The 26,855-nt window shown below is 37.7% G+C and overlaps 1 protein-coding gene across 3 annotated transcripts in view; it reads left to right on the forward strand.

The window, feature by feature from the left end:
- The window catches only part of SCAMP1 (secretory carrier membrane protein 1), a 110,355-nt gene that overhangs the window by 59,663 nt on the left and 23,837 nt on the right, over positions 1-26,855 (forward strand). For 2 of the 3 annotated variants that reach the window (XM_069096284.1, XM_069096285.1), the window contains exons 6-7: positions 6,878-7,037; positions 25,851-25,949. In XM_069096284.1, the coding sequence (XP_068952385.1) occupies positions 6,878-7,037; positions 25,851-25,949 (259 nt within the window). The remainder of the gene's footprint in view (positions 1-6,877; positions 7,038-25,850; positions 25,950-26,855) is intronic. The other variant, XM_069096286.1, reaches the window with a different exon arrangement.

Genomic DNA, 26,855 nt, shown 5'->3' on the forward strand with positions numbered 1-26,855 from the left:
TAAGAACCAGGGATGAGACCACTGATGAAGGACTTTAGTGGAAGAATTATAGCCCGGGATCCTAAAATATACCATCATACTGTCTTTAGCTATAGCCAAAAGTTGCACTATATTTTATAGAACTCCCTGTTGTTGTTGTTTTTTCCCAAATGCTTTATTAACTTCTGGTTTACATCATTCATTTCTGCCAGATTTTTAGTTACAATTTTTTCCCCCATTTTTCCCCTACCCACTGCCCCAAAATAGCAGTCCCACAGGATATCCCCTCCTCCAATCTGCTCTCTCCCATATCTTCTCCCATACCCCCTTCGACTTTTCCAGTAGGGCATGGTGGATCCCTATGCCCCAATGCCTGTATATCTTATTTCCCAATTACATGTAAAATAGTATTTATATATTTTTAACCATTTGATTTTAAAACTTTGAATTCTAGATTCCTTCTCTTCCTCCCTTGTCACCCACCCTTACTGGGAAGATAAGCAGTTCAGTATAGGTTGTACATGTGTAGCTATGCAAAACATTACCATAGTAGATATATTGTAAAAGACTGACTATATTTCCCTCCCTCCCATCCTACCTCCACCTCCCACTTGTTCTGTTCTCTACTTTGATCCTGTCCCTTTCCAAAAGTGGGTGCTTTCAACTTCCCTCCCCTCCCAGCCTGCGCTCCCTTCCATGATCCCCCCTCTCATCCCCTTCCCCCCTACTCTCCTGTAAGGTGAGATACCCTATTTAGTGTGTATGTCATTCCCTCCCTGAGCCAAATTCAATAAGAATAAGGTTTTGCCTTTTTGCCTTCCTGTTCTTCCCCTCCATTGTAACCATTTTCCCTTGCCTCTTCTATATGAGATAGTTTACCCCATTCTGTCTCTCCTTATCTCCTCTCATATTCGTCTCTCACCTCTTAATTTCACCTTTTAAGTATCATCCCTTCCTATTAAATTGGTCCTGTGCCCTCTATCTGTGTATACTGTGAACGTATATACACACATTCACGTCTGTATTCATATACCCATATACCCTCCTTCAACTATTTTCATATTGAGAAAAATTTCATCCATTTCAATTATCGTTTTTCCATGTAGGAATGTAAATAGTTCAACTTTGATAAGTTCCTGTGATTTCTTTTCCCTGTTTACCTTCTCAAGCTTTTCTTGCTTCTTGTATCTGAATGTCAAATTTTCTATTCAACTCTGGTTTTTTCATCAAGAATGCTTGAAAGTCCTCTATTCCACTGAATGACCATATTTTCCCCTGAAACATGATACTCAGTTTTGCTGGGTAGGTGATTCTTGGTTTTAATCCCAGCTCCTTTGACCTCCAGAATATCACATTCTAAGCCCTTCAATTCCTCAGGGTAGAAGCTGCTAGATCCTGTGTTATCCTGATTGTGTTTCCACAATATTCAAATTGTTTCTCCCTGGATGCTTGTAATATTGTGTTTCCACAATATTCAAATTGTTTCTTCCTGGATGCTTGTAATATTCTCTTCTTGATCTGGGAATTTCAGAACCTGGCTATAATATTCCTAGGAGTTTTCTCTTTGGGATCTTTTTCAGGAGGTGATCACTGTATTCTTTCAACCTCTATTTTGCCCTCTGGTTCTAAAACATCAAGGCAATTTTCCTTGAGAATTTCTTGGAGCGTCCTTGTTGAGTTCTGTTTAGTCTTGGTACTGGTTGGTATCTGATGCCAGCCAGCCATTGGCACTAGTAAAAGGCAGTAGGAGAACTTGTAGAAGCATAGTACTCATTAAGTTAGTTGGAGGAAGTGTCTGATATTTTTTCCCTAGGTGAACAGTAGAACTGTAGCTCATACATTACTTTTCCTAGGTCAGATTTGTTTCTTCACAAGTTGTAATATTGATAGATCAAATTTGTTTTCTTGTTCTTTCTTTAAGTATAGATAAAGTCCTTCTTTCCCTTAAATTGTGAGTCCACAATTCCTGCCTGATAGAATAGTCACATTGTTTATTTAAATGAGGCCATTATGGATTTGAAAAGAAGAGTTTGGATCCCTTGTCTTAAGCGATTATTATTTTAAGTATTTCTGTTTTTATTGACATCCTAGTTCCTGTGTTGAACTCTTAAAAATTCATCATTTTTATCCATTCTAATGTAAAGGGTAGAAATTTCATATGTGTGTCCATTCAACCTTATATAAGTATATTTTATTAAAGATAAAAGATATAATTTATTATGGAAGAAATTCGCCTTACTAGTTTTATGTTCTCTGCCTTAATGAATTTCTTGGCATCTCATGAAACATATCATTTAGTAACAAGATTAATGTGATACATAGTGAGAAGTAACTTTGCAGAAACAGATGGTTTTGCCACAGAAACTGACAAGTGTTTGCATTTTTCTTAAGATGGATAAGAATATTCTGAATATCCTTCCCAGCCCTATTCGTGATATAGCTGTAAACCTGACTATGAACCCAGGGAGAGCAAAAATTCCTTTTCTGGTTCTGACTTAGGGAAAAATTGTGACACATATCCAGTCCTTACTTTATGGTGAAGAGAACCCTTTTCCATAATAGTTAATCTCTTTCCTCTGTAACACACATGGGTGAATGAAAAAGCATTTATTAAGCTCTTTATATGCACCAAACTTTGGGGATACAAATACAAAATCCAAGTCAGATCTTGGCCCCCGGGAGCTTGCTTTCTAATGGGGGAGAGGGATGCAAAAAAGAGAGTGGTGGTCAGGGAGAAGCAGTTTGGTCTTAAATTTTGAGGGTGGTGAGTGGGGCCTTTGGGAAGCAGATGCATGTAGATTCCTATTAGGAACAATGGCTAAGTTGACTTGATCCTGGTTCTAGAACTTATTGAAGTGGGAGGGACGTGGGAAAAAAGGATAGGTATTGTAGGAAATGGATGAAAGAAGTAAATCAAGTACAAAGAAAGTAGATTTGTCTCCTTTAAATCTTATCAGTAAGCAGTGTGGCATAGTTAATTATTTGACTAGGACTGAGAAAGATCTGGATTCAAATTCTGTCTTTGGATAATAGGCTGTGACCTTGGGCAACAACCCCTTTAAGCTGCAGGCAATTTAAAAAAATTTTAAATGACTTATGACCTGCATTGATGGAAGCAGTTCCCACACTAACTAAATCCCAAGTCTTTGATATGCCTATGTATTATTGAGATCATACTTATGTTTAGGGATTATTGGAATATTTCCCCAGAAATCTCTTCATAGAAATTGTATTAATAGGGGATTTTCTCCATGTATGCTTTTTTTTTTTACAAATGTTTTGCATTAACTTTAAAACCTATGATACATCTTATGGTACCTCTTGTGTGCATGGAAAGAATTGAATCAATATTTTTTTAAAAAAATCCTTTCAAATGGGCTGGGAGATAAGGCTATAAAAGAATTGTCTCATGTCCTCAAGATTTGACAGAGATAACTACAAAATTCAAAATACTTCATAAGGAAATCACAAACTAAATCTAGGGGGGGAAATCTTAAAGGATTTAATTATGGATAGGTGTTTCTGGAGGGTAAAAAAAAAAAGAATGTGTGTGAAAAAAAGAATACTAACTACTTTGGAGTAATTTACTAAATGATACTGTAGCAGTAAGAGCTGGCTGAATTACATAGATGCCATATATTGTCTTTCTGTTCCAGCATAAAGTTATTTAATTTTTTAATGGGAGACAGCATGGTGTAGTGAGAAGAGCAATGAACATGAAATCTGGAGAGACCTGTGTTGCAGTCCTTTTTATAAATACATATTCATTTGTGAATATGGACTGGTCACTTAACAATCCTGGCTGCATTTTATTTATCCCTAAGATACTTCTCTCTGTAGTATCTATCTCCCAAAGTTGTCTGAAGATCAGATGCGGTAATTTGTATGTTCTTTGTAAATTTTGAGCTACTTTGTAAATGTCTTTGATAGTATAGCATAACTTTCCTGAAATTTCCAGTTTTTAAGGAGATACAGGTAGTTTTATTTTTATGTTACATTATATATTAGAATCAAGAAATTATATATGTAATATATATGATATATATATATTCACATAAATATATACATTAAATAAAATTTCACAATAGTGAGAATAAAGGTAAGGCAATTTGAAGATCTTCCCTGCCCCTTAATGGGCCTCAAGTGGAACCCAACAGGAGGGGCTTGATTAGGGGGAGGCTTCTTTTTTAGGAGGGTAACCTTTTGTTATTTTGTAATTAGGCAGCGGGTCATGTCCTCTGACCCTGAAGAAGGGTATATATACTCTGAGATGAGGTTTTGCTTTGGGGTTCACTTATGGGAAGAGTTGTGTGATTTGGACAGATGAGACTCTGGGTAGCTGTTGAGTCCCTCGGCTTTGAAAACCCACATGTTGGTGCTCCTTTCTCTGGTAACTGTGCTAGCAACCGTCCTAGATATGCTAAGGTGCTTGCTGTTAACAGTAGCACAATGTGTAGTGGATATGTGTTTTTGAAAGACCTGGATTTAAACCTCACCACTGATATATACCCTAGCTGTGTGATATTTGGCAAATGATTTAATCTCTTAGTGTTGCTGACAGTGCTCTAAGACTATAAGTTGAAGAATGCCTATTGATTTGCATTGGTAGAGCAAGTTTCTACCCTTAGATATCCCCTGCATCATTGAAATCACAGGTTTGGTCCAAGAAAATATTTTTCTACCCATAAGATTTTTAAGATACAGTTTAAAGGGTCAAAAATAACCTTTAAGTCATGTTCTAAGAGTATTTTGATCTATAGCGATGTATTGTTGTGGTATACTCGAAAGAGCATTAGACCTGGAGTCAAGGATACCTCAGTTCAATTTTGTCTTAGGCTTGTGTGTCTGACACCAGAGGCTTTTTCTAGGCCTTGGTTTCCTCATCTATAACATTAGGGAGGTAGACTCAGTGACTTCTAAGGGCCCTTCCAGCTCTTATGTGGTCCTCTGCTCTGATAACTTTGATTCCTCACTTAGTTTTAACTTGAAGAGCTTTTAAGGTTCCTTGTACTGTTTTCTCTTCAAATAAATGTATATTATGTGTCTTTGTTGGACTGGGGAATAATAGATGATTTCATTTGGTAACTTTAACCTCTGCTTTCATTCAATATGTGAGGGCACAGAGTTGTTTACTGAATTAGTTTAGATCTTTTGGCCCAGTGATGGCATTATCCTGTTTTGTACGGATTCCTATTTTGTCATAAAAGCAATGAGCTGTATTTAAGAGTTTGCACAATCTTTGAGAGTAATGATAGAAATTAAGAAAAGTTGACCACAGTAATGGAAATGTACATTTTCACTTTAAGCCTTTAAGAACCATGGATTTGGGGCTGCTAGGTGGTACAGTGAATAGAGCACCCACCTTGGAGTCAGAAGGACCTGAGTTCAAATTTGGCCTCAGACACTTGACACACTTATTAGCCATGTGACCTTAGGCAAGTCACTTAACCCCAATTGCCCTGTCTTCCACCCTCCAAAAAGCAAAAAAAAAAAAATGGATTTGCTAGAAAACATCATTGAGATTTTCCCCAAATGTATGACTTTATCATGTCTTCAGAATTGATGATTTTTGCTAATGAAAATTTGAAACATAATAAAGAATTTGGTGTAGTTGGACTATGACGTGGTCCTTGCCAGTGGATTTTTTTTATAACAAACATTTTGTAAGAAGTTTTCAGAGTAGGCTTGATAGAATTTGAAAACTAGGAGAGACCTAAGAGAGGATTTATCTAACTCAGCCATCTTGTTTTGCAAATGAGAAAACAGGCTCAGAGTAGTGAAGTGATATGACCAAGATCATAGAGTATTAAAACTAAGACTAGAATGAGGTCCTGTGTTTTGAAATAAAAAGTCCTGGTCTCATTTTCTTTCTACTGGAATCTAGACTGTGCTGCCTCCTAATACTGGGGAGAAACTCCCAGTTTCTGGGGAGAAAAACTGTAGACCCTTTTTGCAAGTTGCATTGGACAAATCTATGTCTAGGAATAACCCTATTTCCTGCCCTCAACACTAACCATCAACAAGACTTTGTAATTATTTGACAAGATGCTTTTGTCTAGTTTAGACATTGTTAAAGGCCTAAGGAAAAAGGAAAGGATCTTTGGGGGGAAGGACCTTTTCTTTAAGGGCACATATTATAAAACATGGGACTGGCCTAGTGTGACAGTACCACTTGTTACCATTATAGGGGCAACAGAATCTATGCTAAATATTCTAATACCTTGATATTCTGCCTGTATATTCAAATTGTTAAGAAAAAAATAAATATTTTAGGAACACTTTAATGCTAGAATTTCCCCAGTTATGCTATATATGAATCAAAGACCATAATTTTAAAAGAGTCAAAATTTCAGGTGACCCAGAGATCAATGGAAGATTCAGATTATTACTATGAATGTTTTTTGAGAATTGTCAAAGATTCCATAAGATTTGTGCAGTTAGAAAATTCAATTCACCCAGCATTTGTTAGTGCAAGGTCCTAACAGCACCTATCAAAAAGAAGTTTAGGCTTAGGGCTCTACAGGTCTTGTATAGAAGATGAAGGATATAATAGATGGACAGCCTAATTGCCATGACAGGATATCTATAATATATTAAAAGAACCAGAGGAAGGACTCCAGCACATGGGGTAAGACCCTCCAGAGAGTATGTCTGAGGACCCCATGAGCAAGGGTCCCACAGGAGAAGAAGGTGGAGAGGGCTTGTAGTTTATACCTTTGGAAGACATATCTATATATGATGAGACATCCATTGACATGTAATGAACATTTGGAAATTGTATAGGGTGTCATTTTAAAGTATTTTGTATTAGGAAGTGGTTTTTCAAAATTTATGATACTTATGCAATGAACTCAGATATGTTGAGTTAAATTGTCTTTCTGTGTTTTTGATTCCACAGTCCATGCTGTAACACTGTTCCTAAATATCTTTGGATGCCTGGCTTGGTTTTGTGTTGAGCCTGGAAGAGGGGTTGATTTTGGATTGAGTATCCTCTGGTTCATGCTTTTTACTCCTTGTTCATTTGTCTGTTGGTACAGACCACTTTATGGAGCTTTCAGGTAAAATTTCAAATGTAATCTTTTATAATTATGAAGTAAATAATTGTTATAGTAGATCTTAAGTATAATAAAAATGTGACTGCCTTTAACTGTTAGGAGCTCTTGTTCCAGAAAAGAAAAATTAAAAATAAAAGTTGATGGAATATAAATAATTTTTTTTTGCAATAGAAACATACTAGGTAAAAGTTTGATATTTGTGAAAATGTTCAAATATATTGACTCTTGTCCTTTTTTTTTACTGAAATATAAAGTTAACTATTAGAACCTTTTAATTTTGAATGGTCTTTAAGGTAACTACGTGATAGTGTGATGCAATTTTATCTCTGCTCATTTATGATTAGTAATTTACTTATTTTCCATGCCAATTCATTTGCTTTTTCAAAAAAAGCAATGTGCTGTAATGTGTGTAGTAATGCTGTTAAGACAGTGAGAATAACAGCCATGATATTTTCATGAGTGTTATTTAGGAATAATTTATTTTAGTCCTATATGGTTAAGTGCTTTCCTATGTCAGCTAGTCATAACCACTAGTTAAGTGCTTTCCTATGTCATTTCATTTTTGTTTGATTAGATTTACAAGTGTATGCCTTCTTTTTCCTTTATTTTCCTTAGCGTAGTTTTACTTAGATAAAAAATAAATGTCTTACTTTAGTTCTTGGGTAATATAATATTTGCTGTATGTTAGAAATTTAAGAGGCTAGTATATGGTTTTATAAAATTGTCAACAGAGGCCATAATGACATTTTTTATTTAAAAAAAAAATCTTGTTGATGTTCATTTTGAAAGTTATTTTATTTCCACCCCCCAATTTCTACCGGAAATTTTTCATTTATATAGAAATCCACCTTGCCTTATAATTAAAAAAAAATACCTAAATAACAGATTCATTTTTCTAATCCTTATGATCATATAAACCTATTTTCACTTGGTTTTCTTTAATATTTATATATCTTACCCATTTTCCTAATTAACTTGAGTTTTTCCATGTTGAACCTAAAATAGAAGGAAAAGGAGAGGCAAGGTTGTAGGAAAGGTGTGTTGGGCAGTAGAAAAGTGTATTGGACAGAAATGGGGTAAAATGAAGAAAACGAATAGGAAGAGATTGGAAGAAAAAGAAGAAAGCTTAAGGAGAGAGTATTGTGAAGCTCTAGAAAGAGGACCTGTCACAAAGAAGCTTAGGCTACCTTATTTATTTTTAAGCAATTGGTTAAGGAGAATAGCAGGCAGAGAATTCTAAGTATATACGCTCTAGCATGAATCTTGACTATGGGCAAGGGCTTTCTAGTCCAGACCCACTTTACAGGTGTGTAGCTTGGAATCATCTCCATTTTCCTGTCCCTTGTTCTGCTGAAACTTCTTTTTTTTTTAAACTGTTATTTATTTATTTTTAGTTTTTAACATTCATTTCTACAAGACTTTGAGTTATAAATTTTCTTCCCATCTTTCCCCTACCCCAAGATATAGAGCCTACTGATTTCCCCCAATACAGGGGGATCTTTATATTCCATTACTATTACACTCCCCCATACCTCCCAACTTTCTAGTAGGGCAGGATGGATTTCTGTACCCCAGTGCCTGTATACCTTATTTCCCAGTTGAATGTAAAAAGCAATTTTTTAAAAACATTTGTTTTTAAAACTTTGATTTCCAGATTCTTTCCCTTCTTCTCTCCTTACCCACCCCCACTGGGAAGACAAGCAATTTAACATAGGTTGTACATGTGTAGTTATACAAAAACGTTTCCATAGTAGTTATATTGTGAAAGACTGTGTTTCCCTCCATCCTATTCCTCTTCCCCACTTATTCTGTTTTCTACTTTGACCCTGTTCCTTTTCAAAAGTGTTTGCTTCTAACTATATTCTCCCCCAATCTGCCCTCTCTTCTGTCATCCCCCTTGTTATCCCCTTCCCTTCTACTTTCCTGTAGAGTAAAATACCCACTTGAGTGTATATGTTAATACCTCCTTAAGTCAAATTCAATGAGAGTGAAGTTGACCCATTCCCTTTCACCTTTCTGTTCTTCCCCTCCATTGTAACAGTTTTCTCTTAACCTCTTTCATATGAGATAATTTACCCTATTCTGTCTCTCCCTTTCTCCTTCTCCCAGTATATTCCTCTCTCACCTCTTAATTTTATTTTTAAAATATCATCCCTTCCTATTCAACTGGTCCTGTGCCCTCTGTCTATGTATACATGTACACACATATATACACACACTCACATATGTATTTATACACACATACATCCTCCTATACATACATATGTGTATATGTGTGTATATATATATATATATATATATATATATATATACATTCCCTTCAACTATCCTCATACTGAGAAAAGTCTCATGACTCAATTATCATTTTTTCCATATAGAAATGTAAATAGTTTGACTTTAATAAGTTCCTTATGATTTCTTTCTCCTGTTTACCTTCTCATGCTTCTCTTGTTTTTGTATTTGAAAGTCAAATTTTCTGGTCAGCTCTGGTTTTTTCATCAAGAATGCTTGAAAGTCCTCTGTTTCATTGAATGACCATATGTTCCCCTGAAACATGATACTCAGTTTTGCTGGGTAGGTGACTCTTGGTTTTAATCCTAACTCCTTTGACCTCCAGAATATCCTATTCCAAGCCCTTCCATCCCTCAATGTAGAAGCTGCCAGATTCTGTGTTATCCTGATTGTGTTTCCACAATATCCAAATTATTTCTTCCTGGCAGCTTGTAATATTTTTTCCTTGACCTGAGAACTCTGGAATTTGGCTATAATATTCCTAGGAGTTTTCTTTTGGGGATCTTTTTCAAGAGGTGATTGGTGGATTCTTTCAATTTCTATTTTGCCCTCTGTTTCTAGAATATCAGGGCAATTTTCCTTGAGAATTTCTTGAAGGATGATTTCTAGGCTCTTTTTTTTTTTTTATCATGGCTTTCAGGTAGTCCAGTAATTTTTAAATTATCTCTCCTGGATCTATTTACCAGGTCATTGGTTTTTCTAATAAGATATTTCACATTGCCTTCTATTTTTTTATTTATTTGGATCTGTTTTATAGTATCTTGGTTTCTCTTAAAGTCATTAGCTTCCATTTGCTCCTGGGATTCACACAGCTGAATTGGATATGTAACCTAATTTGCCAATTTAAATAAAGATCTTGGGGACAGGGATTTGAACCCCAGCAATGTCAGTTTTTAATTGAACCTTGACACCGTAGCTTTTTAGTTATGACTGGTGATCTCCTTCTCTTCTCCCCCTCTTTCTCTGACATTAAAAAGTGTCAGTACATTCATAATATACCTCAAAGAAGTTAATTAGCTAGGTTTCACTTTTTAGACTTCTAGGGTAAAGAGGAGAATATTTTATGGAGAACCTTAAGCAAATGTCATTAGTATACCTTTTTTGAGTGGGTAACTTTGGTATTTCCTTCCCCAAGGGACAAACTTTGAGTTTCCTTAAACCTGCTTCACTAATAAATGCAGTTGGAAATTCTTAACAGTTATAAAAGCATTAATATTTGAGTTTGGATAGAGATGCAGCCTGAGGTAGTCAACAGAGCACTGAATTTGGAGTTAGGAAAACTGACTCGGAGTTGTAGCTCTGTTGTTTACTACCTTTTATCAACCAATAGATGAGTATTTAACTATTCTGGGGCTCTTTTTTAAAAATTTGTGGACTAAGTGATATCAAAAGCTCCTTTATGAGTCCTGTGATCACTAGTTAAACATTTACTCCTGAAGACAATAAAAATCCTAAAGCAGATAAATTATTGATTGCTTGTATTTTATTAAAAAGGTGAGGGATCTCAAATCTAAGTACCCTGATGCCACACTTTTCTTGCCTTCATGAGTTTACCATCAAGTTGACTGAAGATGGGAATTTTATGAAACATTAAATAATGTGATTAGAATGAGTAGCAAATATTTGTCAGTTGTTTGTATGGTACCTAGTCGGTATATTATGTTTCTGAATTGGAGTCATACTGTTGGGTCACTGTAAAGTAACAATTGTATATTAAGAAGATATACTTATATCAGACATTTCAAGAACCCAGAGAAAGAAAGTGTGGTAGGGAAGGTATATTTGAATTTCAACCGAACCAGAAACATGTGGTAGTATCACATAATACCATAATCTGTCCAGAAAGGAAATTGATGAGTTTGGGAAATAGATCATGAGCTTAGAATGATGACATGATACTTGTAGTCATGGGCAGTTTCACAGTCATCTAGATGTCTGTTGGAGCTTTCTCTGCCCAAATCGGAATGACTAACAGTATCTTGATGATTTCATTCTTCAGAAGGTGATGAAACCAACCATGGGGATTGCTATTATGTGTGTTCTTACCAGTAAAAAGGAAAAGGTTGCAAGGGTGTAAATGATGAGAATGTTGTAGGGAAGTGACCATTCATCCTTAGAATTTGTGATAAAAAAGGTGAGGAAAGCATAGTCTGGTAGGCACTCTAGATTTTAGGAGACCAAATTTCAAAGACACTAAAATTCTAAGAGGGGAAGTCAGTCCATTAGAGAAAGAAAGTTCTCATGAATGAAATTCTGAAGAAACAGAAAATAAGTATTCTGAGGAAGAAAAAGGGGAGAATTTTAAAGAACCAGGTGGTTTATACAAGAACTAATTAAAATTATTTTAAGATGTATGAAATGCAGATAACTTATACAGAGGCCTGGCATGGTACAGTAAAAATAATATCAAGAGTGTTAAAGCTCAGAATGAGCTGTGACTGATAAGGAAATTTAAGGACAACCACAAAAATCCTTTTAACTATACTCTGAAAAAGAGAAAGATCAAGAAAAAGAACAGAGGAATATGAATTAAGAGGGATGGAATAATGGTGGCAAGAGGTGGAGAGAAGGCAGAGGTAATCTACCCTTATTATGCTTTCTTTTTTTCTTTGCCAAGGATGGTGATCATGGGATTGGAAAGGATAAAATGAAAAAAGACTAAGAGAGCACCTAACTACCTTTGATTTAGTTACCAGGCTTAGATGAACTACATCCACAGTTATTGAATGAACTCAACTAAAATCGTTGAGCCACTTTCAGTGGTTTTTGTAAAGTCGTGTAAAATGAAACAGATCACATTACATAAAAATCAGTGGAGGAAAAGGGGATGAATGTTTGTGCTGGAGAGGAGAAGAGAAAACTCAAGGGGACATGCTAGCTCTCTGAAGTATTTGAAAGACTTTAATGTGGAAGAGAGATTAGGCTGGCAGTTGCAGGGAGGCACATTTAGCCTTTATTGTAAGGGTGAAGGTCCTAGAGCCATCCTAAAGTGGAAAGAGGTGGGAAGTAGTGGGTCTCTACAATCTTGAGGGAGGTGGATCTTTAAAAAATACGGTGGCTACCAGACAGGGATATTACAGAGTGGATTCTTGTTTAAGTATGAGATAGACTAGATGGCCTTTGAGGTCCCGTTCAACTCAGATTCTCTGCTGTATGCCTATGGCATAATCAACTGTTCCAAAATAACCAAGACTGTACATTATTATGGAATATTTAGAGTATTGGCAAGAAAAGGAGAAAAATCTAAGAACCTGGAAGCCAGGTTCTAATGCAGTATCTCCAACATTGGAAGTACTTAGTACATCATGAAATGTTTAAAAAAATTTCCCCCAAAGATTGCAGAAATATATTGCTTTTTTAGTTGAGAAAATATAACAATGCCTGATCCATAATGATGTCTTTTATGACACTAACTTTAATATATCTTGAATATGTTTTTGTAAAATTTTCCAAGATAGCATTAGAATAAAAACTTTTTTTACCTTAAAAATCAATTGAGTTTTTTCATATCATTTCTCTTGATTCTCTTCCTTAATCAGTGCCAAACCTGTTTTTCCATGCATTGTATCTGTCTTTGTCCAGCTTAATTTATATTATAATGTAAATGCTGTGCCCATCTTCTAGTTCTGTCTCTTCTGAGTTTTAACCTCATAGCTGCAAAATTGCTGATTAGCTTTTAAATTAGTCTTTGGTTAATGTATTTAATATCCTTGTCCTACTTTGGTAAAGAGTACAGAGAATCTTAAAGGTGGTTCTCTCTTTATTAAATTGATTCTGCTGGCATTCAATACAGATTTTGAGAATTTATCTTCTTAATACTTAAATGATTTATGATTTCATCAGTATCAACATCCCCTTCTACTGATATAGGTAGTAATCCCTCCATGCCTTTGTTCATAGCTCCATCTTTTTGCCATCTTTGAGTTTCCCTGACCAAAAAAAAAGAAATTAATCACCAGCATTCTAATGACCATTGTTGAACTGGCTGAGAAGTGAGGAAAGTGAATTGAGAACAGGCATGATAAACTGGGAGAAAAATGAGGGCTTGGGGGTCAAGATCAAGTTCAAGAGGTGAGGGAGAGTTGGAGGGACTAGCCTGTTTTTAGAGAGAAATCTCCAAGTTCCAAAAGTTTTACAGAACTCAGGATCATAAATTTTGAGCCTGTGACTTCCAAGTTCTTCTAGTCTAGGGGTATCAAACTCAGGCCTCAGCATAAAGCAGATTAAAATGAAAGTGGGAAGTATTTAACAAAATTAATAAAAATACTATATAACATTCGCTGATGGTTTTTAAAGTCAATATGTAATCTGTAGGGATCAGTTTCTCTTTGAGTTTGAGGGAACTGAGGCCTGAAGAAGTTTAAGTGATTTGCCCAAGGCAAATGGTAGTAAATAGTAGAAGTTTGAACCCAGATTCTCTCTAAATCCAGCATTCTTTCCACTCTTGTACATAGGGTTGTCATATAATGGGAATGAGAATAGCTGGCAGTTTTCTAGACTTTAATAAGGTTTGCAAACACTTTAATTTATCTCATGTTTTCCTCACAACCCTGTGAAGTAAATGCTTCATTTTATTGGCCCGTTTTGCAGAAGAGGAAGCCAGGACTAGAGAGAGAAATTAAGTGACTTACCTGGATTCACTCAGCTGTTAAGTAGAGGAGGCAGGTCTTGCCTGACTTCAAGGTCAGAATGTTTTATAGTATACCACACTGCTTCTCCTGAGATATTCCAAAACTGTAGGGCTGGCCATGTCTTTCTTCTATTCTGGAAGTTTCAGTAGTTCTTCATTTGCCTTTAGGTATTTCTCTATTTGACTTTTTAAAGCCCTTCACAGTTTGGTTCCTGCCCATCTTTCTAAGGGCCAGGGTGCCTTCTGTTCTTGGTAGATACCATTCTTTTCCAACCTCCATGCTTTCACAAAGACCATCCATTTCCCCAAACCTTCCCTGTTCTTCTTCCTTACCTTTATGTCTTGGAAACAGTAACTCCCCTTCCACACTTAGATCCATTGCCACTTCCTAAGAAGTCTTTCCTGATTCCCCTAGGTGTATGTTTCTCTTGCCCACCCATCACATGTTTTATATATGTCTTCAGTCTGTTTGTGAATTTGTGGTCTTCCTTTAGTATTTTCTTTTTTTTTTTTTTTTTGGAGGGCATTTGGGGTTAAATGACTTGCCCAAGGTCACATGACTAGTTTGTGTGTGTGTGTGTGTGTGTGTGTGTGTGTGTGTGTGTGTGTGAAGTGTCTGAGGCTGGATTTGGACTCAGGTCATCCTGACTCCAGGGCCAGTGCTCTATTCACTGAGCCACCTAGCCGCCCCCTTTAGTAATTTTTTTAGCAAATTAGTAACTCCTTTAGTGAAATGTAAGCTCCCAGTAAGCAGGGGCTTGTTCGGTTCTGTAAATTCCCAGTACCAAGTGCAGTGCCTTAGTACGTAGAAGGCATTTTATACTTTCTAAACTTGCTTATTGACTGAGAACACTGATTTTACTGCTACAGTCATAATATACTGTCTTTACTTACTGCCTTTGTGACTGTGGGCAAGTCCCTTAACATCTTTGAGCCTCAATTTCCTAAATAATATTCCTTCCCACATCAAAGGATTCTTGTGCTGATCAATATTCTACTAATCTGTATAAAGTACTTTGGAAACCTCAAGTCTATATAAATGGGGCAGCTGGGTGGCACAGTGGATAGAGTTATGGTCCTGGAGTCAGGAAGAGTCATCTTACTGGCCTCAGACATTTACTAGCTATGTGACCCTCAGCAAGTCATTTAACTCTGTTTGCTTCAGTTCCTCAGGAAATAGCAAACCACTCTAGGATCTTTGCCAAGGGGGTCATGAAGAGTTGGACATGACTAAAGTGATTGAATAACAACAAAATATAAGTCACAGGTGCTTTTGCCAGGAAGGTGTTTATAGAATAAATGACCTCAAGGGCCTGAGATTTAACTGTGTGGACACTCCCATCACTGAGATAGAGCTGAACCCCTAAGTGCCTAGGTAGAAAGACTTCATGAGTTGTGATGAAAACTTAATATTTGGGAGTCAGTGTTTTGGCACTGTTTATCCTAATTAGACCAATCCTTAGGAGGGGGACCATTATCAGACCTATTCTCAAAGCCTTTACTTGGCATCTTGGTGGAGGGCCTTGCCTGACTGTGTGCTTCTTTGACATAGCCTAGAGTAGAATTGTAGTGGAGAGTAAAAATTTATATGTGTAAAGATTACCCACCTCAAAAAACCCCCTACCATGTCCAGTTGGCTGAGTTTTGTGAGCACACACTAGTCGATTTAACTTAATTGGATGTTAGATTTCACTTTATTCTTCTTTCATCTGTCTAAATGAAAGTTAATTTCACTTGTATTGAAGACATGTTAAATAGATATGTATTGAGTAGACATATATGCATAAAATGTCTGTTGAATGTCCAGTGATTTCTACTACAATTTACTCTAATAATTTGGCATTTTACGTCTAAGTTTTCCATTGTAATTTGAGTCCATCCTCATTCACAAACAGACCTGACTATCCCCCTGTGCTTCCTGGTTGAGGTGCAGGATTAGAAGGGGAAGAGAGGTTGATACTTCTGTAGTTTATCCTGTTAATTTTTTAAAATAGGAAAACCTCTACTATGGTTAACACATTAAGTGAGAAGTTCTTAACCTTGGGTCCATGAACTCGTTTTAAAAAAAAAATCTTGATAACTGCATCTCAGTATAATTGGTTTCCTTTAAAATTCTATGTATTTTATTTTATGCATTTAAATATATTCTGAAAAGTAGTCTACAATCTTTATCATACTGTGAAAAGAGTCCATGATACAAAAAAGAGTTAAGAAACCCCTGCATGAAATTGATCATTTATATCTTTTATGTGAGTTAGTCTGATCATTGGCTCTCCTAATAGCTAAATGAAATCAACTACCTTAAAAGTTTGGTTTTGATGGGTTCAAGAGAGGAAAAGGAAGGATAATTTAGGAGTATGGACAGATGAGGCCTCTGGGTTATAAGTCACAGTTCCAAGCCCCTGGACAGCTGGAAACTAGAGCAGCATGTAGTTGTTTCTTATCCTTCTTCAAAAACTGTTATTGTATAGAAAAATCATACCAAAATTTGAGAAAGGTTTAACAGTGTGTTGTTAAGAAACATATTTCTCGGGGCGGAGTCAAGATGGTGGAGTAGAAGCAGGTCCTCCATGCAGCTCCAGTTTCCACCTTCCCCGATCCATGTAAAAAGGGTACTCTGAACAAACTTTGGAGCTGCAGAACCCACAGAATGACACAGAAAAGATAACCTCTCCCTGAGGACAGCTTAGCAGGCCAGGAGGAATTGGCCAGCACAGTGCTCTGGGAGCCACAGCCAGGCCCCTGTGAGCCAGAGGTTTTAGCCCCAGGGTGGGTGGCCAGAGGGACTCCAAATCACCAGCAGCTGTGGCCGTTTCCAGAATTATCAACACATAGATGCTAAGGACAAAGTGAGAGTTCAGTGCACTGTGGACTTTGAGAGCCAGTAGTTGGGAGTGCATGGGGCTGAACCGTGGCTGGGCAGCTGCCCCATGTGGCAGCTTCATCTCCTGGCCTGCAGAGTGTAGGGGGACCAAGTGACCAGTCTGAGGGATAATTGCTCTTGCTTTAACCTGCTTGGATCTGGATTGCGGTCTAGGGTGGAGGTCTTGGGTGTATGTCCAGCTTGCCAGAGCCTGTGGAGGCTTCAGCAAGGGCAACCAGCTAATACCTTTGGCAGCTGAGAAAACCCAAGCATTTGGTATGAAGCTCCCCTGTCTGTTAGCAGAGTCCTACTGTGGCAAAAAGCCCAGAAGTCAAGTAATTGAGTGGCAAAAGAAACAGAGCAAACAGAAGAAACCAACATTAGACTCCTATTTTGGGGACAAAAAGAATCAAAGCATGGAACAGGAAGAAGACAGTGAAGTCAGAACTTCTGTACCAAAAGCTTCAAAGGAAAATACAAGCTGGTTACAGGCCATAGGACCTTAAGAAGCAGATAAGAAAAGTGGAGGAAAAATTGGGAAGAGAAATGAGAACGATGAAAGAAAATTATGAAATGAGAGTCAACAGTCTGACTGAGGAAAATAACACCTTAAAAAACAGAGTAACTCAAATGGCAAAAGAGGCTCAAAAATGCAATGAGGTGAAGAGTGTCTTAAAAAGCCAAATTTGCCAGATGGAAAAAGAATCTCAAAAGCTCACTGAGGAGAATCATTCCTTCAAAATTAAATTGGAGCAAATGGAAGCTAATGACTTTATAAGAAATCAAGATGCTGTTAAACAGATCCAAACAAATGAAAAGAATAGAAGGCAATGTGAAATATCTCACTGGAAAAACCACTGATCTGGAAAATAGATCCAGGAGATAGAATTTTAAAATTATTGTACTACCTGAAAGCCATGATCAAAGTCAGAACCTAGAAATCATCTTCCAGGAAGTTCTCAAGGAAAACTGCCCTGATGTTTTAGAACCTGAGGGCAAAATAGAAGTTAAAAAAATCCACCGATCACCTCCTGAAAAAGATCCCAAAAAGAAAACCCCTAGGAAGATAATACCCAGGTTCTGAAATTCCCAGATCAAGGAGAGAATATTACAAGCACCAGGAAGAAACAATTTGAATATTGTGGAAACACAATCAGGATAACTCAGGAGCTGGCAGCTTCTACACTGAGGGATAGAAGGGCTTGGAATGTGATATTCCAGAGGGCAGAGGAGCTGGGATTAAAACCAAGAATCACCTACCCAGCAAAACTGAGTATCATGTTTCAGGGGAAAATATGGTCATTCAGTGGAATAGAGGACTTTCAAGCATTCTTGATGAAAAAATCAGAGTTGAATAGAAAATTTGACATTCAGATACAAGAAGCAAGAGAAGCATGAGAAGGTAAACAGGGAAAAGAAATCATAAGGAACTTATCAAAGTTGAACTATTTACATTCCTACATGCAAAAATGATAATTGTAACTGATGAAACTTTTCTCAGTATGAAAATAGTCGAAGGGAATAGAAAAAAAATATATATATATGTATGTCTATATATGGGCATATGAATACATATGTGAATGTGTGTATATATGTTTACAGGTATACGTAGATAGAGGGCACAGGACCAATTTAATAGGAAGGGATGATACTTAAAAGGTTACATTAAGAGGTGAGAGAGGAATATAATGAGAGGAGATGGGGAGAGACAGAATGGGGTAAACTATCTCATACAGAAGAGGCAAGGGAAAATGGTTACAATGGAGGGGAAGAATAGGAAGGCAAAAGGGAATAGGTCAACCTTATTCTCATTGAATTTGGCTTGGGGAAGGAATGAAATACACACTAAACAGGAGAGTAGGGAGTAAGGGGATGAGAGGGAGAATTATGGAAGGGAGGGCAGGCTGGGGGGGAGGGAAGTTGGAAGCACCCACTTTTGAAAGGCACAGGATCAAAGTAGAGAATAGAACAAGTGGGAGGTGAGATAGTAGGGAGGGAAATATAGTCAGTTTTTACAGTATATCTACTATTTTAATGTTTTGCATTAGCTACACATGTACAACCTATATTGAACTGCTTATCTTCCTAGTAAGGGTGGATGACAAGGGAGGAAGGGAATGAATGTGGAATTCAAAGTTTTAGAATCAAATGTTTAAAATATATATATATATATATATGTACATACACACTATTATTAATACTATTTTACATGTAATTGGGAAATAAGATATACAGGCATTGGGGCATAGATATCCACAATGCCCTACTGGAGAAGTCGAAGGAGGTATGGGAGAAAATATGGGAGAGAGCAGATTGGAGGAGGGGATATCCAGTGGGATTGCTATTTTGGGGTGGTAGGTAGGGGAAAAATGGGGAGAAAATTTGTAACTCAAAATCTGGCGGAAATGAATTATGTAAATAAGAAGTTAATAAAGCATTTGAAAAATGAAGAAATTATGCTAAGAAAAAATGCATATTTCTCATGTTTATTCAGTTCAGGGGACATCTGCTTATTAATCTCATCTGCTCAGTCTCGTTCCATAAGATTTTTGAAGTTCTCATCACTATTGCATAAAGCATGTGCTCTTATTCTTCTGCTGATCTGCGTTCTGATTGGTTTTCCTTTTCTGTGTTGTTACTTTTTTTTATTAAAGAAAGGCTTTTAATATTTGAATCTTTGTTTTCTTAGACCAGACTATATTTTCCCTGCTTCTATTAAAGATCATTTTGATAAAAATAATTCCAAACTTGAGATAATTCTGTAAACTATTTGTATTTAACTATCACTGCTTAAATTTGAACAGGTAGGCAAAGTTGCTTTGTTTTAGGTAGTAATGTGACATATATATCTATTGATTATACTTGGTTAGGATAGCAGGAGAAGAATATAAAAAGTAAAATACAATCCTCTCAGTCTAGATGGAAAGAGTCAGTATAAAAAGATGTAGTTAAGGCTTAATTGACTTTGGGCACCATGGTTATACACCTGTTTGTTTATTCAAGAAATAATTTTTAATTAAGGGACTACTAGAAACAAAGTACTAATCTTTGTTCTTTAGGAGTTTATATGCCAGTAAGGAACCGAAGATGTACATAGATACCTAAAGGACAAAGGGCGTTGTAATGGTTTAAACAACATGTGGAGTTTCAGAGGGCAGAGGTTGAAGGTGGGGAGGAGTAGGATCAGGAGGAGGTTCCATTAGAAGTAGGCCTTGAAGAATAGATAAGATTTTGAAACGCACAAATGGAAGCAGGAACATACTCCATGTGGCAGCAGCTGCAGGAGTAGAGCTCCCGACTTTGGAAAGGCTGGAGATGTTGAGCTTATGAGGGATGTGACACGTCATACAGTACTGGAAGGGCTGTCTTTTCTGTGGAGTCGGAATCAGATCTGTTTTGGTTGACTCCAGAGGGGAGAACCAGGACCAGTGGATTAGTGAGTTAGGTAAGCAAACCTAAAGTATTTTCTAATAATTAGAGGTATCTAAAAATAGAAATGAGCTACCTTATAAAGTAATGATTTCCCTATCACTGAAGATCATGAGGTTTAGAGCCAAAGGGGGCCTTAGATCATCTAGCCCAAAGGTTGACAAAGTACACGACTGGCAGGCCAGATCTGGCCCACAGCCTGTTGTGTGGCCTGTGAGCTAAGAATGGTTTTCACATAAAGTTTTGTTGTATTTTAAAATGTAAAAACCATTTTTAGTTCAAGGGCAACAAGTGGGACAGTAATTTGCCAATCATATCTAGAGTAATCTTTTCATTTTACAAGTGGGGAAACTGAGGCTCATAGATTTTTAATGTCTGGTTCAAGGTAACAGAGTGAAAGCCAAGAATTGAACTTAGATTCCTTGCCATGGGATTCAGTGTTCCACTTATCAGGGGTGTTGAAGGTGGGGTTAGGTAGGTCTCCTCCAACTATGGGATTACAATTTTCTTTTCAAAGGATGCTGAAGAGTTTGACTGAAGCGTTGTTAGGGTTTATACAAAGGAGTAACTCCGGAGAGAGCTAGAAAGGTAGGTTGGATTCAGATGTGTAGATGGTCTTAAATCCTGAGGAGTTTGGGCTTTAGTCAGTCGGTTAAAAAGCCACACGGGTGGGTGGTTTGGGAGGAGAAATGACCAGAAATGGGCTCTTATAGTCATTTGGTAATCAGTTAGAAAGCATTATTAAGCAACCTTTGTGTCCCAGTTATTCTGTTAGGAATACAGGAAACAAAAGCAAGACTGTCTTCAAGAAGCTTATGTTCCACTGGAAGGATTCATCAGGCTCCCAGATGAGTAAATGAGCTATACACAAGATGAATAGATAGGATTTTGGAGCTAAAGTGCTAGCACCTGAGGAGATCAAGAAAAGCCTCTTGAATGAGGTGAAACACTGAACTTTGAAGGATGCTGGGGCTTGTAAGAGGTGTGAACAAAGAGGGAGAGCATGCCACACACAAGGACGACTTGTGCAAAAGCATGTGGGTGGGACCTGAAATGTTGTGCATGAGGAATGTTGCATTGGCCACGTTGAGGCTGATAGGATACTGCTGAATTATTAGCTCAGAGCCTTAGAAAGACTGGAACCAGATTTTCATCAGCTTTAAATACCAGGGGATTTTCTGTTTTGTCTAAGGAACAATAGAAAGCCCCTGAAGCATCTTGAGTTAGGAGAGTGACATAGTCAAATCTGTTCTTTAAGAATATCAGTTTTGCAGCTATGTTGAGGATGAGTTGGGGAGTAGAAGGGGTAGACAGTAGACCAGTTAGACTTGGAATAGTCCAGATGAGAGGGTGCTATGGTGTGATAGTAATGGCAATTAAAGATTCCCCTGTATTGGCTTGGTTTTCAAATTGATTGTGTTAAAACCCAGAGCTTGTTAATCCCACCTGTGGGATGGACTTTTTGATGTGAAAAGAAAGTCCTGAACTGGGAGGAGCTGGTGACGTAGATTTGGAGACACAAGAGAGAGGCAGAAGAAACTTTTTTTTTGGAAGCAGCACTTCGTGGAGAGAGAGAGACTAAGAGAATTGCTGGTGGCCGCTTTGAATTACCCTGGACTTTTGAGACCTGCCCCCTGAGCTGCCAAGGACTGAGGAGACATGGCTGTTTTGCTGGTACTTTGTCTGTCTGTTTTGATGTTGTTTTGCCAGATTTGTCCACTGGTGAAAGACAGTCCTGTTGTTGAAGAAGTCCTGGAACCTGGCTGTTCACTAAGAAGCCCTGAGACTGTCCTGCAGACAGAGAGTGAATACTGTCCACTGGTGAAGGACGGTGCTGTTGTTGCAGGGGTCTGGAGACTGTCCTGCAGACAGAGTGAATACTGTCCACTGGTGAAGGACAGTGCTGTTGTTGCAGGGGTCTGGGAGCCTTTCTGTTGGTTCAGAAGCCCTGAAGAAGGATTTTCTTGTTGTATGTTTACAGAAATCCTGGGAGAGGGCTTTGCTAATGTGTTCAGGGGTTCTAGGACTGTTCTACAGACAGAGGATAAATTCATGAAGGGATTGGCAATGTATCTTATGGCCTTGCTAAGCCTTGTCTCCCCAGGAACTAAGATTGCTGAGAACTTGCCTCATGTCAAGATGAAGAAAAGACCTCCATCTGGGTATTAAGTGCTGTGTTTAAACTTGATGTAACTCTGGGGTAGATTGAATTGTGATCCAGGGGTGGGGAACTTTTGACCTTTCTGTGCTCTGTGATTGAACAAATGAAGGTACTTTACTTATGTTTGGAAACTAATCTCCATTTGAGAAGAGGGGCTTTGTGGTGGACTAAATGAAGGTATAGCCTAGGGGTGGAGAAGTATTTAGAACTGAGACTTTGTAATTGATTGAATGATTGGAAGGTCCTGGGGTGGGGTAGTCCTTGGAGATTATTTAATCATACTTAGTAAATGCTGTATTTTGAATGATGTCATGTTTTGATCTTCCCTGTTCTGGGTTTGTTACTGAATAAAATGGAGAGCACCTATGCTGGTATTCTGAACCTTGGGAAGTTGCCTTCCTTGGCATTATATTACATATGGCCATGTGAAAAGAGAGAAAGAGACCAGTGGGAGAGATGTTCTGGAGTACAGTCAGAGTAGAGAGTTGAGGATAATGTCAATATTGGAGAACTTGAGTGACTGAAAGAATGGTGCTGTCCTTGACAGAAATAGAGAAGGTAGGAAGAGAAGGGCAGGTTTAAGAGAAAAAAATGATTTCTGTTTTGAACCTGTTGAGTTGGGAGATGTCTTTGGTACATCTGGGTGAAATTATCTAGCAGGCCTTTGGACACTTGTGACTGGACTTTGAAAGAGAGAGATAGGAAGGGATGTTTGTATGGATTTGAGAGTCATTTTTTTAGAGATAAAATAGTTGAATCCATGGGAAGCTGTTGAGTTTACCATAATAGAGCATAGAGAGAAATGAAAGCCCTAATATTGAGCGTTCTTGTTGCCCCCATGCATAGGGAAGGGATAACTAGCCGATGGATCTTGCAGAGGAGACTGAAAAGAATCTGTCCCACTGGAAGAGAGTCATATAAGATAAAATCTAGTTATAACCTAAAAGAGGCAGTGGGAATGAAAAAAGGAGAAAGCTAAGAATCTTAGGCTATTGTGAAGGTCAGTTGAATAATTATTCATTCTTTTGAATTTTGGAGATTTCATGGCATCTTTTTGCATTTCAACCACCCAAATAAATCTTTGCTCCAGAGATGAAAGCTGGTCCTTGCTGAGATGGTATGTACTTGATGTTCAGATTTGGGGCTAAGTTGATGTGCAGCTCATACTGGCATAGTTTGAATTAAACAACTAACTGGATTTGGAGGACAAGAGAAAGCAAATAGATAGCTTCACATTTTTTAAATTTGGGTAACGGGAAAAGGAAGTTAAGAGGAATAACTGGCAGTGAAGATGATGATTTTGGTTTTGGACATAGTGAATTTGAATTGCTGGCAGGACCTTTGAGTAAAGATGGCCAACAAGCATTTGGAAATTTGGGGTAAGAGTTCAGGAGACTGGAAAAGATTTAAAACAGCTGTTGTAGACAGTGTAAAAAGACTTATTTGAAATGAATGAAAGGGTTTGAAGATCAGCTTTGAGAATTGATTTGAGGTTAAAATTAACCTATGTAGGGAGCTTAAGTAAAGCCAGATGGAGCCTAACTGGGAGAAAAGGACCAGTTGAAAGGACCACAGGTTGTGCGTAGGAATAAGAGTAATTTCATCAGGAGTGAAGGAGCAAAAGAGAAGGATAAGAAGGTTCTGGTAAGACAGGGCTGTTAGGTGGTCCAATGGAGAGAATGCTGAACCAGAGGTCAAGAGTATCTGTGTGACCCTGAGCAGGTCACTTAATCCTGCTTCCTTGTCTGTAAAATGTAGCAGAAGATCTTTAAAGCCCCTCCCAGCTCTAAATTTATGATCTTGTGCTCAAAATTTAAAAACTTGAAGGTGAAACCATGTCTAGTGATTGGAACGGTCCGGGGTGTGACTGACTGTACTGGGGAGTGGTTGAAATAGGGTAGAGGTAGCTACATTGTCAAGGGTGCTGAAAACAGACTATAAACAGTGTTTTATTTGATTATCCTTACTTCAGTTAATGTAGGTGCTGCCAAAATGTTTTAATGTTGGTACTGGGGAATAATTATGCTAACTTTATGAGGTTTTGATGACATGATTGGGAAAAAAACAAAACAAAATCCTAACCTTGTGCCCTGAGATTGTTTGACCTGCAACAGAACTTTCTCACTACTTTTTAAAAACAGGGTTTTATTGTACTTAGGTGATTAAGAGACTTTCAAAGTCCCTCCACTTTAGGGCTGAAGGCACTCAGAGAGCACCAGTGTTAATGAAGGATCAGCAAACTCAGAAGGCACTTGTGGAGAACTGTACAGTTTTTAGGAATCCTGGAAGCTGAGAAAAGAAGAAAGATTTTCATTAATAATAATTAACATTAATATAACATTTACTGTGTGCTAGACACTGTGCTAAGTGCTTCATAATTAATCTCATTTGATCCTCAAAAACTCCCTTGGTAGGTAGGTGCTGTTAATTTCTCCATTTTATAGATAAGAACGCTGAGGCAAACAGGTTAAGTGATTTATCCAGGGTCACACAATAGTAAGTGTCTGACACTGGGTTGTATTGAACTAGGTTCTGTCTGACTCGACCTGGTACTCCAACCCCCCACAGTATTCTTGGTACTCTAATACATATAGCGAAGGCATGCCTTTAATGTTTATTCTGTCATATGATATGGTGAAGTTAATATCTGTGAGCTAGTGAGATTTACTCTATGCCCTGAGAGTATGAGGATAGACATTGGTGTTTAATGTTTGAGAGCAAGGAATTCCCTGACTCTGAAATTGTATTATTGATAAAACGTTAATTCACACAAGTCATTGGCTTATTGCATTTCAATTCAACGTTTTTGAACACATGAACATTATTAGGGCACTGTACTAGGTGCGGAGGATATAAAGATGAAAATCAACACCATCTCTATCCTCAGGGGATCTTCCAGTCTAATAGGAATGGCATACAGTAGAGGTGTCAGACACTTGGCCCCTGGTGAAGCCAGAACAAGGTTACAATGTAATTGGGAAATACTTAGCATTATAAAATAAATAAAAATACGACATAGGTGATGGTATATGTGGTTTGAAGTCAGAGATCCTTTTGTATGGTTTAATAGTCCCTCTTTCTATTTCAGTTTGACACCATTGGGATAAACTATATATAAAATAAAATATATAAACTATATATAAAAATATAGCATAAAATGGAATAGAATGTGATGGAGGCAAAGAAGTGGTCACTTTGAGCTTAGAGGTTCAGAAAGGTTTCAGGGAGCTGGTGAGTGCCTGAGCTGGGTTTTGAAGGAAGAAGATTACAGCAGGTTTCTGGATGAGAAAGGGAATGAGTTCTAGACATAGGGAACAGCATGGAGGTAGAAAAGTACAGTATGGCTAGAACATAAGAGACCAGGGATAGTAATATGAAAGGTAAATTAAGAGACAGATTATGAATATACTAAACGAAGGAATTGGCTTTTTGATCCTGTAGGCTGCAGTTGCAAACCTCCTTACATTCCCAGTACTATACCTGCCTTTTTTCATCAGAGGACTTTGCATCCTGTTTTACCAAGAAGATTAAAGGCATCAGGTTTGAGCTCCCTCATCTCCCCTCTTCCATACTTTAAATCCTCTTTCACTCTTAGTCACCGGGAATAGGATGGTCCACTCCTTTCCAAAGGGATCCCATCCACTTGTTCCCTTCATCCCATTCCTTCTGTATCCTCTGGGATGTTCTTTTGGTCATCTGCTTTCTTTCTCTCTCATCTTCATTCACATTCCCCTGCATCTACAAACACGTTCAGTTCTCTTTATCTTACTTAGAAAACAAAACCTACTCTGACCCTGCTACTTCTGTAAACCATTATCCTACATGAAATCTTTGTGCATCTTCAGTTGCTAGAATCTCTCCCCTCAAATTACCTTCTGTTTATTTTGTACATACTTATTTATATGTGAGGGTGTTTTTGTAAGTATTAGGGGCTCACTACATGCATTTATCACTGCTTGACACAATCAGAGCTTAGTAAATGCTTGTTGATTACTTGTCTCTCTTGATAGAATATAAATTCCTGGAAGGCAAGGACAATTTCATTGTGATCTTTTATCCCTATAGCCTAGCACATAGTACAGTAGGTGCTTAGTGTTTATAGGTCGATCTCTTTCATTTACTGCTAATCTGTGTATGTATATTGTCTCCCTTTCCTGCACCACTAACTCTCAAAATCCCTGCAATGTCCCATATATCCCTACCATGCTTAATTGTTCTCTGAAGGTCAGTAGAGAACTCTTACTGCCAAATCCAGTAGTCTTTTCTCCATTCTTATTCTCTTTGACCTTTCTGCAACATTTGAGCATCGTCTTTATAAATTTTTTCTCCCTTGGCTTCCACGGTGCTGTTCCTGACCTCTCTTGCCCAGCCTGTTTCTTCTTAGTCTTCTCTACTGCTTCTTTTTCCTCATTCTGCCTTTCTCCCCCCACCCCCACTTCCTCCAGG

The sequence above is a fragment of the Petaurus breviceps genome, unplaced genomic scaffold (genome assembly GCF_028583685.1).
Source record: "Petaurus breviceps papuanus isolate PSGF00001 unplaced genomic scaffold, PetGlider_PUasm1.0 229, whole genome shotgun sequence".
NCBI classification, from domain to species: Eukaryota; Metazoa; Chordata; class Mammalia; order Diprotodontia; family Petauridae; genus Petaurus; species Petaurus breviceps.